The 16991-nt window shown below is 40.5% G+C and overlaps 1 protein-coding gene across 1 annotated transcript in view; it reads left to right on the top strand.

Moving 5' to 3' along the window:
* SDHA (succinate dehydrogenase complex flavoprotein subunit A) overlaps positions 1-16991 on the top strand; it is a 34337-nt gene that overhangs the window by 7650 nt on the left and 9696 nt on the right. The window contains exons 3-9 of the mRNA XM_075271125.1: positions 1603-1764; positions 4317-4460; positions 6443-6607; positions 8830-8978; positions 9926-10050; positions 12456-12624; positions 15496-15691. Of these exons, the coding sequence (XP_075127226.1) occupies positions 1603-1764; positions 4317-4460; positions 6443-6607; positions 8830-8978; positions 9926-10050; positions 12456-12624; positions 15496-15691 (1110 nt within the window). The remainder of the gene's footprint in view (positions 1-1602; positions 1765-4316; positions 4461-6442; positions 6608-8829; positions 8979-9925; positions 10051-12455; positions 12625-15495; positions 15692-16991) is intronic.

Here is a 16991-nt window from a genome sequence, read left to right as displayed (position 1 = left end):
TTACCTCACAACTTACGTTATTATAAGGCAGGTTTATAGCCAGATTCTAAATGTAAAGGGAGTCTGTCAGGTCCAAAATGCATCCCAAACCAACAGTGGTTCCCTGTAGACAATCATGGTCTTATCAATATGTAAATTGACTGCAATTGCACTAGAATGGGGCTAGATTTACAAAATGTGGATGCGTTCTACTACTGGACTCAGGAACCACTTCCAGTCCAGCAAAGTTTTCTGACTTTCCTGAACATATGTGGAGAAGATGGCACTTTTTCTCTGGAATCAGTGGCTCTGTGGGCACCAGCTTATGGAAGTACCAAACCCTGGAAGGCACTGCCAAAGGGTTAGTACATAAAAGAACCTATTTGAGATCAAACCTGGATAATGTAAGATTGGTAAGCTATCATGTCTGAACTGATGCTGCTCCTTGCTCTGCTCCCCCTGGTTCTAGTAGTTAGCTTTGCTCTGTAACTGTGCACTTTTTCTTAAGTAACTTGTTGGGAACAGATACAGATTCCCTTCCCTATTTATTATTTTGCAGTTGGACAAGGAGGCCTCTAAATCAAATTAAAAGGCCAACCTGTGTGGAAATATGCTATTTGTGGGAGAACACTTTCATTATTTGAGAAACAATGTCTTTGTCAAGTGTATAAAGAGAAATTTATCGAAGAGACTCAACCATCTTTTATGGCTGAAATTAAGAATATAGTGGGTTGGGAAATGTAATCCTTTCTTTCTACTTTGTCTGTTCTTCATTCCTTCTGAACCCAATCCTTCTCCAAAAAAGAGAGATTGCTGTTGAAGTTTTATTTAAATCTAAATTTAATCTCTGATAATGGTTTTTCCCTCTGTTTGTGAAGATTATTTAGGACCGTTATCATCCAATATTATTCCTTACGAGGAACAGGGTAAATTTATTTTAAAATTATTTATTCTTAGTATATGCAAGTGCGGTAAAGATTACTATGCAAGTAGAAGAGGTTCTAGGGTCCTGCACTATGCATAAGGTGTTTGGGCTTAAGAATTTTATTTTATTTTTTAAAAAGTCTTCCCTAGTTATGAGAAGGTTCTTGCCTCTATAGTTCTGGGACTGGTTTCCATCCTAACAAACAAAAAAAAACCAATGAATTCCCGTCCTCCAAGAAAATATTATTAGATCTTCTATCTCCCCTTATTACACAAGTCCTTAAAAGAAGGCATACAATAATTACTAGATATGCAAGGGGTATCTCGTTCCGGTATTGGAACAAACATGCAGCCATTATTCTCTTCCTAGTCAAAAAACCAAACCACTGTTACAGAAATTTCAAAAGTCTACAACCATTGAACCAGTATGTAGTTTAACACTGGTTCAAGATGAAATCTATAAGGCCAAACCTTGTGTTAATTGGCCAGTATTTATTCAAGTCCCCCAGAATCACATCCCACATCCACATTCGTTTTCGATTCAACACTTTGCCTTCTGGAATTTTATGTGCCCCAAGAATCTTCACTAAGATTGACAGAAATTGCAGCAGCCCTCAGAAAACAAGATCTTCACTCAGTTCCATATTTGTATTGGTTTCCATAATCTGCAGTGGCTAACCTATTCTGTACACCTTCCAGATTTCAACACAATACCCTGTAGTGGATCATGAGTTTGATGCAATCGTGGTGGGTGCTGGTGGTGCAGGATTGCGAGCAGCATTTGGCTTATCTGAAGCCGGCTTTAATACCGCATGTATCACAAAGTTATTTCCTACAAGATCTCACACAGTGGCTGCACAGGTAGGTGCCTCAAAGTGAGTTATGCATTACTATGTTTTTATTGTGAAAAGACAGTGTGGGTGTTCATCGGTAAGTCGTCTGTGGCGTGTGTAAAAGGGCTTTTGAATATTTGAGCATTTGTGTCATTTAATAAATTTTGCAGTGTAACTTATTAACACCTTCTTGGATCCTATTTGTGCATTTGTTTCACTTTCTCTCTGTATTAAGAGCTGTTTCTGCCTCTTACTGAATGTTACTGTCTAGAGTATGGACTGTCTTACATGTAGGGGAGGGTCAAATTCAAAAAGTTATTTCTGACATTAGAAAACATACAAACTTGCTTTTGGTGTCATATGAAAGAGGAGATTCTCTACACCAGGGGTCAGCAACCCCTGGCATGCATGCCAAGAATGGCACTTCAGACAGGACTTGGAACTTTAAAACCTTTTCTGCTGTGTGAGTTCTTCATGCGGCTAGTCGCAACGGGATGCCGATTAGGCCCAGATGAATGGGCCTTATCGGGAATGAGTCCCAAGCCGCGGAATCCACAGGAAGGTAGGGCATGTTGCTTCTTTTTTCCGCTAGCTGAAAAAAATAGCTAGCAACTCCCATTGAAATGAATGGGAGACTTTTTTGCAGGGGGATTTTGAGGTGGATTCTGTGTCAAAATACTCTGTATGAACATACCCTAAGGGCTAGTTCACACGGGGACAAGGAGGCTGATCTTTGACAGCGGATTTCACTTCAAAATCAGCCCCTTTAGGGCTAGTTCACACGTGGGCAAAGGGGAGGTTTTTGACAGCGGATTTCGCTTCAAAATCAGCCCAATGGAGCCCTATGTGAACAGCTAGCTTTTTTTTTCTGCTAGCTTTTTTTCAGCTAGCAGAAAAAAGAAGCGACATGACCTTTCTTCAGGCGTTTTCTGCCTGAAGAAAGCAATAGAAGTGAATGGGAGGCAAAAACCGCGCAGTTTTTTCAGCCCATTCACTTTACTGGAGGGGAAAACAGCCTGGCTTTTTTTTGGAAGCGTTTTTTACAAAACAAAGCTCCAAAAAAAGCTTGGCAAGGTAAAAAAAAAAGCTTCCTAATTAGGAATCGTTTTTTTCAGGACCAAAATAAGCCAGGAGGTTTTTACGGCTTACAATGGAGCCCTATATGAACAGCTAGCTTTTTTTTTTTTTTTTCTGCTAGCTTTTTTTTCTGCTAGCAGAAAAAGAAGCGACATGACCTTTCTTCAGGCATTTTCCGCCTGAAGAAAGCAATAGACGTGAATGGGAGGCGAAAACTGCACGTGTTTTTTTTCTGCGCTTTTTTTTGCAAAAAAAACACACGGAAAAAAAACGCTAGCTGTTTTTTCAGCCCATTTTTTTAAAGCTGTTTTTTTTTATAAAAAAAGGCTCCAAAAAAAGCTTGGCAAGGTAAAAAAAAAAAGCTTCCTAATTAGGAAGCTTTTTTTTTTTCCCGGTGCCAAAATAAGCCACACGTTATTTACGTGTGCACTAATCCTAAGGGGGCATCTGTGGAACATATATTGTTTATGTATTTGTGCATATTTACCAAATACCATAAAAAGCATAAAGAATTGATTGTCTTGAAGCTTTCTCTGTGTGACTGTAATAATGATATATAGAGGTGATTACAATATTACAGCCACAGAACTAGGAGTCTAAGATGACTGCTGAGTGTGTAGTGGGTGGACTAGCTAGTGAAAATGGGTGGGGGTGTACCTGAGAAAGGAATGGGGGAGGGAGTGAGAGAAATGGAGGCGGTGTGAGTCAGCTCTGAGTGAAGCCTAATTCATCATGGTAGGAAAACAGGAACATGTTATCAAATGCAGATGATGCCAGGAGCTCACGTAGAACACCAGAAATCACTCAAAACACTGCTAAAGGTACTTGGGTGCACTTATTAACCTATTAAAAGGACTACCAGACCTCTTTTGAAAAAAATTTTTTTTGCTCTGAAAACCCCTTTAGGCCAGGGCCCCACGAGTCAAAAACGCGGCGTTTTACAGTGGATGGGATAATTGCAAATCCCATGCCCACCTTGCGTTAAAAACCATGGCTTGGTTACACTGCGATTCCAAAAGCGCATTGGTTTTGGAAAAATCGTAGCATGTCAATTATGTCTATGGAAATGCTGGCAGTTTCCCCATAGATATATTTGAAACAAAGTCCGTGGAGGAAAACTCTGAACTTTCTGTTTAAAGTGCTGCAGGAAGAACCACGATGCGTTGCCACCATGGTTTTTCCGGCAGCGCTTTATAGCTGTGGGTCATCCTGTGAGGCCTTAGCCTTAAGGAGTCTGACACTGGTCATGCCCCTTATCGAGCATGCTGAAATCCATCCTACCCTTTTCTTGCCTGACATCTGCATTTGGGGAGAGTTGAAATTGGCAGATACATCTGTTGAGCTTATTTCCTAAGTATACATGCTATATATTCTTTGCAGCGTAATGTAATTTATGTTCACATTTAGTCGATAAATTCTCTTCTCGAATTTCATTTGTTAATTTAGTCAATTATCCATGTACTATAATTTTTAGTGCTTTATTATTTAATTTCTGTCATTTAGGGTGGGATAAATGCAGCTTTAGGTAACATGGAAGGTGATGACTGGAGGTGGCACTTTTATGACACAGTGAAAGGCTCTGATTGGTTGGGTGATCAAGATGCCATTCATTACATGACCGAGCAAGCACCTGCTTCCGTTATTGAGGTAAGTACTGTTTAACAGAATTTTCCACTACCTTTTCTTTCTTTATACGATGCAAAGCCATGTTATATGACACAGGAAATATTACCGAAGCATATGATGGGATGACAAAAGATGAAGTGGAGGAGAGGGGTCATGCATGCTCAGCATTGTACTATTCCATCATGACTTCTAACGACCGCTTTTCTCCCCCACCATGTGATAGACATAGACATCAATCTATCAGAGCTTAAGACCCATGGCCATATAGCAGTAGTCCCACAACTGAGATTGCTGCTATTGTTTAGTCACTAACATTTCCCACTGTAATGTTTTGGCACTGTGTTGGCTACAGAACAGCTATTACAGCTCAATAATAAAAGAGCAATAGCGGTGACCCCGCCTTTGTGATTGCCACTATTGGTTAGCCACCGAGTATTCACTAATGTCTCTGATCACCAGTATTAGAATCTTTTGGCTGCTTCCCTGAATGGGTTTGTTGGATTCAGAGTGCTGTTCGTATGGAATTGTGGATCCATTTCTGCAGCTAGATTGCCTTTATCACTGACCAACCTCCTGCCTTTAGAGCCACATTTTTGGGGTACCTATGATGATATTTATTTTTTTTATTTTTTATTTTTTTTTCAAACACCATTGATAATCTTTGTGTAAAGGGGCTTGATCATCCGGAAAAGTCATTTTTAACTAATCAATTACTTGCATACCCTTTAGAAAGTCTATTCCACACCTACCTTTAGTATTGCCTCAGTGGTTTCTGAATAAGTCAATTTTTATTCATATGCTAATTAGACTGGTGCACGATACATTGTGCACTCCTCTCCTATTGTTTCCTATGGGAGAGGGCTGCTGCTGATGACTCAGCTTCCTGTTTGCACACACATAGGAGATAATAGGAGAGAGTGCTGCTGGGAACTTCCTGTGCTGGCTGGAGGCTCATTAGCATATGAATTAAAATTGACTTATTCAGAAACCACTGACGCTGGGTTCACACCAGCATTCGGGTCTCTGCTTTCAGTTTCTGTCTTCTGGAAACCTGTCATGCCGAGTCTGGCTGTGAGCGCCGGTGAGCATTTTATGCTCTCCATGGCGAAACTGTTTTGTTTTTTTTTTAAACTGGACACAAAGTCCTGCATTTCTGACTCTGTGTCCGGTTACAAAAAAAAACTGTTTTGCCGCGGAGAGCATAAAATGCTCACCGGCGCTCACGGCTGGACACTTATAAAAACCCATTCAAATGAATGGGTTTGAAAGATGCCTGCAGGTCTCCGTCTCCTGCCCAGTTTCGCGCAGGAAACAGAAACCTGCATAACGGAGGCCGGGGCGCAGATGTGAACGAGCCCTGAGGCAATCTACATACTAAAGGTAGGTGCGAAATAGCCTTCCTAAAGCCTATGCAAGGATGTGATTAGTTAAAAATGACTTTTCCCAGTGATAGAGCCCCTTTAAATAGTTAGAGGGACTGAAGTTACTGGGTGGGACAATAGTTTATCACTTCCAATGTATTAACTTGTAAGTTTCCACATAACCTTTAATTATTTGTTCCATTTTCCATGGGGTGTTTTATCCCCATTGTGAATTTAGTGGAGTACACAGAATATGCAAAAGAGGACCATTCCCTTCATTTAAGAGCTCAACCCAACCCCACAGATAGATTGATAGGTTAGAGCGCCCTGAATCAGTCTGTAATTTCCCCTTTAAATCTGAGCTCTTTGGAGAAACAAGAGCATTGCTATTGCTCTAGTGAGATAAGAGGTAATGCTGGAGAGAATTTATTTACAGATTGACCGAAAAACAGGGATATTTGTTCAAAGGAGGCACCAATTCACAAGGGAAAGGTATAATTTCATTCAGGTAGCCATCTGCGGATCGGGTTCTGGTGACAGACTTGCTTTAATGTTGCTCCACACGCAGAAATTGTGATTCTACCACATTTATATCAAGTATACATTCAACAAAAATTATTATTTTTATTTTTTTTCTGGCAGCTTGAAAACTATGGAATGCCTTTCAGTAGAACAGAACAAGGGAAGATCTACCAGCGTGCTTTTGGAGGACAGAGTCTAAAGTATGGTAAAGGTGGACAGGCTCATCGCTGCTGTTGTGTAGCAGACAGGACTGGACATTCATTGTTACACACTTTATATGGAAGGGTAAGAGAAAGTCAAATGGTATGGGTTTTATTTTTTTCTTCTACAGCCCCTATTATCTATATAAATTGGTTTAATAGGATATTCCATTACATAAATGCCAATTCAAATGGCTTCTTCATTAGATAACTGGCTGATCTTTTTTTTTTTTTTTTTTTTTTTTTTTTTTTTTACCGATTCAGTAAAAAATCCTGGTATCAGCTTGTAGTCTTTTGATTCATTGGGCAGAGCCAGATATTTTGGAAATTCATAACTCTTCAACATTCTTAACTTTTTTTTTTTTTTTTATATATATTGTTTGCATTTATCCATTAACAGAAGAGGACACCATTTATAATAGGGTGTTTTTTCAATAAAAGGTCCCAAAACTGCTTGTCATGTGTATTTCGATTGCATCATGTTAGCTGTGACTTATGAGCTATATAAATTAATGTAAATTTTGTCCGTGTTGTTCATGGGTGTTAGATGGCATGAGTTAAACACTTTACCTGCGACAGCTTTTCTCCGCTGTCCACAGGTTTCCTCCATAATCAGATTCATCAGGGGTCATAAATATTGCTTTCATATCTGTGCAGGGCAACTCACTGCTGAATGTTGAGCGGCGGTGCTGCCGGCGGTCAGCCCATTATACCGCTGTAATCCAATAGCAGTTGTTACTGCTTCTAACTGTGAAAGCAATATTTGTGACCCCTGATGAATTGGATTATGGAGGAAACGCGTAGGGTCAGTGACTAATAGCGAGTGCGGTAGTTCAGTCGTCCTTGCTGTTGTAATAGGTGACCTGGCCAGTGAGTCCTTCCTTCCTCTCTGTTGGCGTGGCAGTAGGCCAGTAATCTCAGAGGAGAGGAGGGGTAGCTCGCTGAGCCTTGTGCAAGGTCCCGTGAATACAGCGTGGTAGGACTAGACTCCGTATATCTTCTCTATTAGGGAGTCGGGTCGTTCTCAGTCTCTAGGGACATAGTAGAGACGGATTTCCCCCTACAATTTCATTTTTTTTTTTTTTCACAATCAGTAATATATAGTAGTTTTTAATTGAACAAATAAAAGTCAAGTTTTAGTGTTTCTTGGGTAGTTAGTGTCATCTGCCCTTCTGTGATACAGTTTAATTAGGAATACAATACGATTTACTAATCGTTCTCTTCTGTGAGTGATGGTTGAAGACCTCAGTCCATCAAGTCCATCCTATAACCTTATAGTCCCCTACAGTGTTGATCCAGAGGAAGACAAAAAACCCCATGAGGCTTATGCCAATTACCCCATTTCAGGGGGAAAAAATTTCTTCCCAACTCCAATCTGACAGTATGAAACCTTGGATCAACATGTCCTAAAAATCTAGAGTCCATAACCCATAATATTCTCTTCTAGAAAGGCATCCAGGCCCTCTTTGAACTTGTTTAATGAATCCGCCATCACCACTTCCTGGGGCAGAGAGTTCCAGAGCCTCGTTGTTCTTACTGTGAAGAATCCCCTCCCATGTTTCTGGTGAAACCTTCTCTCCTCCAGACATAGAGGATGTCCTCTTGTCACTGTCACTGGCCTAGGAGTAAAAATATCCTTAGAAAGTTCTTTGTATTGTCCCTTCATGTATTTGTACATTGTTATTAGATCTCCCCGTAGACGTCTTTTCTCTAAACGGAATAACCCCAAGTTTGTTAATTTATCGTTGTACTCCAGTCCACCCATTCCGCAAATCATTTTGGTTGCCCGTCTTTGCACTTTTTCAAGTTCACTTATGTCTTTCTTGTATATTGGGGCCCAAAATTGCGCACAATATTCTAAGTGTGGCCGTACCAGTGATTTGTATAGAGGCATAACTATGTCCTTGTCATGAGAATCTATACCTCTTCTGATACATCCCATAATTTTATTTGCCTTGGCAGCAGCTGCCTGGCACTGGTCACTAAAGCTAAGCTTACTGTTCACCAAAATCCTCAAGTCTTTTCATTGGCAGTCTTGGCCCAGTAATTTACTATTAAGTACATAATCATACATTTTATTTTGTTGATGCATGACCCTGGTGATGGAATAGAAAGGATATAGCCCAGTCTATGCATGTAAGGCTACTGAGCTTGATAACATATTATCACAGTCATTCCCTTTGCTCCCTCAAATAAAAATAGCCATGTGTTATGTACGTTTATCTAATTAAATTTCTGATGATCTATTTTGTCAAAGGCTTGAGTTTAAAAACTTTAACACTTTTTTTTTTTTTTTTTTTTCTTCAGTCTCTCAGATACGACACAAGCTATTTTGTAGAATATTTCGCATTGGACCTCCTAATGGAGAATGGAGAATGCCGTGGTGTTATTGCTTTATGCATGGAAGATGGATCCATACACCGTTTTAAGGCTAAGAATACAGTTATAGCTACTGGGTAATATGTTTATTTCTAAAGGCATTAATGAGATTTTTTGTGCTATCCTTCTTGTAAGATAAATTTGTGCCATTGCAGTTGGCAACAAAAGAGGTGGGACAAAAGGTAGGCTTAATTTAGTAGACCCAATTCAGATTCAGCGAGTCGTCTAGAGGATAAATTAACCACAGTGTTGGGAGGGGCTCAGTTTAATTATAGGTGGTCACTGATTGGACAGTGTCTCTGGATTGATCATCTTTCCGATTATTGTTTTGGTCCCTGTTGTTCACCAACCTTAGTTGATAGTCTGAGCTCAGGGTTTTTGATGGTGCTTTTGCCTAGGATCCATTTATCTCTTTAACCCTTTCCCTGCCTAATAATTATGCCATATGTTCTGCCAGTATAACTGCAGTAGCAAAGAACATATGTAGTACATTCTTGCTTCTAATACCGATTTCTTCAGATCTGCAAGAGCTATTAGACTCATTTTAGCGATATGAACCCAGATTGTCATGACAGTCTCTACAGAACCCGAGCAATTTGCATGTAAAAAGTGTTCGTAATGGAGATCTGCTTGCTAAGATGAATATAATGCTCTAAGAAACAACGCATTAGCGGGACTCTTTTAGTGGACGCTCACTAGGGATTGTACTGAGGGAGCCATAGATATCAGCAGTTTATCCCTTATGACACACCATATACCCAACTGCCTTTTTATGTAATTTTATTTTGAGAGATGGTTTAATCTTTATTGTAGAAGTAAATTTACTTTTTTTTTCCATTTTTTTTTTTTTCCTAAACCACATTCAAATGAAATGCCCATTACCTGATCTAGATGGGGCAAGAAATTGGCCACAAAAATATGGTCTGGTGTCTGGATGCATTTCCTCTGTTTGGAAGAAGGGGGGGGGGGGGGGGGTTGTTGAACTATGACTTATAATTTACTTTCTTTTTTTTTTAACTTCTAGGGGATATGGTCGAACTTACTTTAGCTGCACATCAGCACACACTTGCACTGGTGATGGCAATGCCATGGTCACACGGGCTGGGTTACCCTGTCAAGACTTGGAGTTTGTACAGTTTCATCCAACAGGTACAGTCTGTTTACATCTAATAAAACCTTGTTCATTCTTGGTTTTAATTTATCTGTGTAGAAAATTGATGCTGCAGCATTATGAAAAGTCAGCAATTGTTTACCTTTGAAAGTGCACTTATCGTCACATTTGACTTCAGGATTAATTGTGCGTGTACATGAGGAGTAACCGTATTTCTGGTAGCTGCTAAAACTGAAGACTAGAAGTCATACAATTTCTTACGTCCCTTTTTAGATATATAGGTGGTTCCCATCGAACTGTTAGAAGAAGAATGCAATATGCCGTACAATGTAGCCAATGAGTAGAAGAGGCAACTGTTCTAGAACTGGCTCTTTCCACCTTCAAAAAAATATCAAGGGCCATACAGAACCTATATAGAGAATGAGTTGTAGTGATGTGAGAAAAATGTTTGTTTTTGTGTGTGTGTGTGTGTGTGTGTGTGTGTGTATGTACCGTATTTTTGGACTATAAGACGCACCTAGGTTTTAGAGGAGGAAAATAGGGGAAAAAAAATTTGAAGCAAAAAATGGTAAAATATTTAATATATGGGAGTTGTAGTTTTGCAACAGCTGCAAGGCTACATTGACAGGTGACCCTGCAGCTGTACGGGGATGCATAGAGTGGGTTTTTTTGCGGGGCCAGAAGTACTTTTTAGTTATACCATTTTGGGGAATATCTATTGCTTAGATCACCTTGTATTGAAAAAAAAAAACCCGGTGGTTTATGACATATGATTTTCTACTTTTATATATATATATTCTAGGGACAGGAGGTGATTTTAGAACTTTTTTATTTTTCATATTTTTATTTATTTTTAAAGGTTTTTTTTTTTTTTTACTATTTTATTCCCCCCCGGGGGCTTGAACCTGCGGTCACTTGATCGCAAGTCCCATAGACGGCAATACAAGTGTATTGCCGTCTATGGGACATTCTGTCTATTAGTATTACGGCTGGTCATAGAGACCAGCCGCAATACTAATATAGCCGTGACAGGCCGGGGAGCCTCATTAGGCTCCCGGCTGTCACCCGAACAGGTCGGCTCCTGCGATATCGCCGCGCAGGAGCCGGCCTGCAACTCTACAGGTACGGGGCCGGTGGGGACCAGCCCCGGGGGAGAAGAGGCCGCTGACAGACTGCAGACCCGGCATTCGCTGTACTAGAGAGGCGGATGCCGGGGAGGGATAGACGCCGGGGCCTGAGACATTGCTCCTCTGCCCTGCCTGAAGCCAGCGGCGGGGGGACGGAGGAGCGGAATAGCATCACTCCTCCCGCTGCTGGCTTCATTCAGGGCAGAGGATCGCAGCGATGTCTCAGGCCCCGGTGTCTATCACTTGCCGGCATTCGCCATAGTTGGAATAATAAAATTTCTACCCTAAAGCAGTATACGAGAGACACGTAGTTTCTCAGCTCAGTGATATATACATGGCACACTGCAGCCATGTGTTGCTTCTCATGGCAGGGCTTTCAAATGACATTTTTTAGCAGGATAATGCTTACTCGCACCACAATGTCTTCCTATGCATTTCTTCACCAACAAGCAAAACTTCCTTGCTTGACGCAGTTGCAAGATTTATCATAAATATGGTACCAGATGAGATGCCAACGTCAGTGATCTACAAGTGTGCAGGAATTCCAGGCCAAGCTACTTCCTTTTTGGGAAAATATGCCACAGGATATTATATGCAAATTGTATGCTTCGAGAGCCTGCTTAAAGAGGACCTTTCATGTCCCCACTATCTGCTTTCCCGTTCTGTGCCTCCACTGAAGAGTTATCGATGCCGTTACCGTAGCTCTTCAGTGTCAGAAGGGCATGACTGTACTGTGAGAGGGGGCGCTTCCTTACCGCCCAGCCATGACAGTGAGCTGCGAGGAACACACACCAGTACTCTTCTATAGGCGAGTACTATCAGGAGTAAGGGGGGGGGGGGGGGGCATTCCTTGCTGCTCGTCATCATGGCTGGGCGGTAAGGAACGCCCCCTCTCATAGTACAGTGCATAAGAAGCTACTGTGGAGAAACGGCCTTCTGACACTGAAGAGCTACGGTAATGGCACCGATAACTCTTCAGTGGAGGCACAGAACGGGTAAGCCGTGGTGTATTACACCGCGTGTGCCCGAGGATGTGAAAAGTCCTCTTTATCAAAGTAATAGAGCTTTCATTTAGTTGTACATCTTTCCTCAATGATCTTTTCTATTGCTCTAATATTGTAATCATGTATAAATACGATTCCAACAACTCCTTCTCGGTGTCTTATTTTTATTTTTGTCAGTGTATATAAATAAAATGGTTTTTCGTACACATGTGAGTCGCACATAGTGAATGAATAGTCTTTCAATATTTATTTATTTTAAAATTATATAATACTTATTTGTCTTATTACTTATTTAACTTTACCAAATTGCAGGTATTTATGGAGCTGGATGTTTGATTACTGAAGGATGCCGGGGAGAGGGAGGAATCCTTATCAACAGTGAGGGTGAAAGATTCATGGAAAGATATGCACCTGTAGCTAAAGACCTAGCCTCTCGTGATGTTGTATCCCGGTCTATGACTATTGAAATTCGTGAAGGAAGGTTAGTCCTCCTTTGAAATACTAAAGATCTTCTACAGGGAAAGACTTTTTGAATAAATACTTTTACACCAAATATGATATATACTATAAAAGAAAAATAAGGTTTTGCTTCAATCTAATTTTGTCACCCAATCATGGGCTTTTACTGGTTTGGTAGTACCTCATTATCAAAATTCTACCTAGAATATCTAAACCTTTCTTCAAAAAAAAAAAAAAAAAACTCCTCACATTCTTGTTCCTACAATTCATTTGGCAAAATAGACCTGCATGGTTCTCCAAAAACATAGTATTTAACTACTTCAGTACCGGCCAAGTTGTGGTGCAGGATCACACACGTTCGGGTTTTGTGCAGTTTAGTATGTGTGATTTTGAGGGCTGTAACACTTTTATCATTTGGGTTATTGAACTAACTTCTGCATCTTTTTTTGGTGACACATAGGACATCATTGTTATGATGTTTTTTATTTTTGCATGTGTTTTTATTTAATTAATTTTATTTATTTTATATCCGGGATAATATAAACAAAAGAGGAGGGTAACCGTGTCTGTTTTACTTGTTTAATTTTTTTTCTTGGCACAAAGTGCTACTAAAAAAAAAAACTTTAGAAAAAAGTTTTTCTTCTCCGTTACTGTAGAACCTTTAATAAGGGCCTTTTTTTCTTTCTTTTTTTTTCCCATTTATTTACAATTTTTATTTATTTATTTAAATTTTTTTAGGGAGGCTGATTTTAACTAACTGGGGCTGGTACATTTAGACCCAGTTGCAGTAGGAATACAGCCTCCTGTCTGTTCTATAGAGCTGATCTCTAACACACACTGATCACGTGACCACCGGGTCAGAGGGCATCTGCATCATGGCAGTGCCCATAGTGGTGTATACAGTGCTCATTTTGCGATCGGCAAGGCAGGAAGGAAGGTAATAAAGCTCTGGCTGAAGTTACGATTTTGTGCAGCTGCTGAAATCTGCTTGGACGTACCAGTAAGTCCTTGCAGAACACTTAACTAGTATACATCATAATAAATTATTCTTCTGCCCTCCTTGCGCCAGAAATTCAGTTCTGCGCTAACTAGTAGCTGACCACAGATTTAAAGGGATTCTACCACTAAAACTTTTTTTTTTTTTTGCTTAAGACATCGGAATAGTCTTTAGAAAGGCTATTCGTCTCTTATCTGTAGACGTGGTCTGCAGTCCGCCGTTCCGTAGAAGTACCGGTTTTTACGGGTATGCAAATAAGTTCTCTTGTAGTACTGGGGGCGGGCCTCAGCACTCAAAGAGCGATGGGGGCGTCCCCACTGCTGCCAGAAAGCTCTCTCTAGCGACGCCTCCATCTTCAGCTGCAACCGCCTCTTCTGTCTTCAGTCTCGGTCCAACCTCCGATGCCTGCGCAGTACGCTCTCATACTGAGCTACAAGAGCAACAGCGGCCTCCCAAAAATGGCCACTGACCGGCCATTTTTGGGAGGCCGCTCTTGCTCTTGTAGTTCAATACAGGAGCGTACTGCGCTGGCATCGGAGGTTGGACCAAGACTGAAGACAGAAGAGGCGGTTGCAGCTGAAGATGGAGGCGTCGCTAGAGAGAGGTCTCTGGCAGTAGTGGGGACGCCCCCATCGCTGTTTGAGCGCTGAGGCCCACCCTACTGCTGCGAGAGAACTCATTTGCATACCAGTAAAAACCGGTATTTCTATGGAACGGTGAGCCAGAGACCACGTCTAAAGGTAAGAGACGAATAGCCTTTCTAAAGGCTATTCCGACGTCTTAAACACAAAAAAAACAGTTTTAGTGGTAGAATCCCTTGAAGTCATGGTGTATGCCAATTTTGGAGCAAATTGTGGCAACTCTGTTGAATTGTGGAAGGCCTCGCCCCTTTAGCTACTCCCTACCCTACAATGTTCCCACTTTACAGAAAAGTGGGGCTCAAAACATCAAAAAGACACTGTGTAGTGCATTGATCCTACAGATTTTAACATGCTCCTATGACTAGGGGACACACCCAATTAATATAGATAGTCCTACAAATATGTCCCATCTCAATCAAATTCAAATAAAATAATAAATAACAAAACATAAACTCCAAGATTTTTGTTAATTCATATAACTAAGCCAAAATAAAAACATGTTAAAATTAGTTGAGGGATAGGAGGTTGTGTCTACACAACACCGCCAGATAGTGCATAGTAGAATATAAAATGCATATAAGAAAGCACATCCAACATAAATAATAACACATATAGACACAGCAGAATTTAAAAAGTCATGTGAGTTTATATGGTATGGAGTAACCACAGAAATAATCACAGTGTGACAGACAATAGCCCAATTAATGCTCAGGAAGCATACATAGATCAGTACAAGCTAAAATATAGTAAGGAGAAATCTAACCAATAATGAAAAATAAATCCTAAAGAAATGATGGCAGACATGACATCTATCTCTGTAGCGCAAACTTGTCTGTGCACCAAAAATTCAGTTGTTTTCTGAACTCCTTAAAGGGCAGCTATCACTTCCTCCAGCTACTTTAAACCACTTCCATAGAGGTGTAGATTCTGTTTAGCAGAATAAAAAATCAATACCCGTCTTCTGTTTCAGAGGCCCAGGGATGTGGAGAAAAAGCACTTTTATTCTTTATTCAAATGAGGATCTTGTAGCACAGGGGAGTTTTCTTCTATTACTGAGCACTGCTGCATCATCACTAAACACACCCATCCTGCATTCAGCTTCTCCCCATAGGCAGTCTGAGTAGATCCTATTTGAGTTGATCCTCCTACTGCCCAGGGATACGAGCTGAATGCAGGCAGTGAATAGTACTGGTACTGACTTATAATCTTTTCAGTGATTGAAAACCCTCTGCTTATTTATTGTATTCCCTCACAGAGGCTGTGGACCAGATAAAGACCATGTCTACCTACAGCTTCACCATCTTCCTCCTCAGCAGTTGGCTTCCCGTTTACCAGGCATCTCAGAGACTGCAATGATCTTTGCAGGGGTTGATGTCACAAAGGAGCCTATACCTGTGCTGCCTACAGTTCATTATAACATGGGAGGTATACCAACTAACTACAAAGGACAAGTAAGTTTACAATGAAGTCCATTTTGTATTTAAGAGATTACATTAACTTTACTTTTACATAATCTAGCGTATGTATATATCGTGGCCAATAAAAATTCTGCCCTTTATTTTAGCCTAAGTTTTCAGTGTTCTAAACTTCTTCTTCAAATACTGTAAATTATTTCCATCACGATCAAATTCAATTTCAAAATGTTTCATTAAACAAAGTTTTAATGTGAAGTGGTGGTAGATAAACTTGAAGTGGATTGACAAGTGATGTGTGTTGCCATTGTTGTTATTACGATTGTTCCATAGGCACAAGAAACACACCTACCCTAAATGTAGGTCCATCAGCAGTGCTACCATTTTTAGGTCAGCACAAATTTTCCATTTATGCTCGGAGTATTTTATCATTTCCAAAATTAACTCCACAGAAGCATGGGTCTTTCATTCCAACTGCATGAGCCAATAGAATGGATCTCCAATTTGATAGTCAAAGTAATACTTGTAAGCAAAATGCACTCACTTTATCAGATTTTAGCGCTGATCATAAGTAGAGTATTTACCACATATGTAGCATAAATATTCGGGATAGTCCGCTAATGGGGGTTTTCCCATCTCCTTGTTTCAGCAGTTAAAGAGGACCTTTCATGGTTTGGGACACAGGCAGTTCTATATACTGCTGGAAAGCCGACAGTGAGCTGAATTCAGTGCATTGTTGGCTTTCCCGATCTGTGGGAAAGACTGTCAGAAATTCCCTTCTGACTGTAAAGGGCTGTGGTACCAGGACCGAAAGCTCTTTACCCGGGGCACAGATAGGGAAAGCCGACAGTGCGCTGGATTCAGCGCACTGTCGGCTTTCCAGCAGTATATAGAACTGCCTATGCCCAAAACCATGAAAGGTCCTCTTTAACATGCTGTCTCTTCTTCTCACTTCCTGTATTTCTCCCCTCCCCTCTTGCTGAACGGGACACTACAGTATCACAATACTTATGCAGTTCAGATAATATGTACATGTTTGTACTGATCTGTGGTTATAGCAATGCTGTGTAAACAATGGAAGCAATAAATTCACACAGCAGGCAAACAAAGCAGCATTTCTAAAGCAATATTTTCAGGAAAAGTCTTCAATTTACATAAGCTACCAGTATAGATAGGATTCTTGAGATGGGCCAACACCTTTAACACATTTGTGTTTATCCATCTTAAGTTTCAAAACTGATAGCACATAAAACAGATTACTTTATGGAAATCTATCTAGCTTGCCTTATAGGACAGGCCTGTGCATGTCCATTGGAATATTTCCAATATATAATACATT

Source organism: Leptodactylus fuscus, chromosome 4 (genome assembly GCF_031893055.1).
Source record: "Leptodactylus fuscus isolate aLepFus1 chromosome 4, aLepFus1.hap2, whole genome shotgun sequence".
Classification (NCBI taxonomy): domain Eukaryota; kingdom Metazoa; phylum Chordata; class Amphibia; order Anura; family Leptodactylidae; genus Leptodactylus; species Leptodactylus fuscus.
The sequence above is the reverse complement of the archived record's forward strand: the minus strand, read 5'-3'. Positions and strand labels throughout refer to the sequence as shown.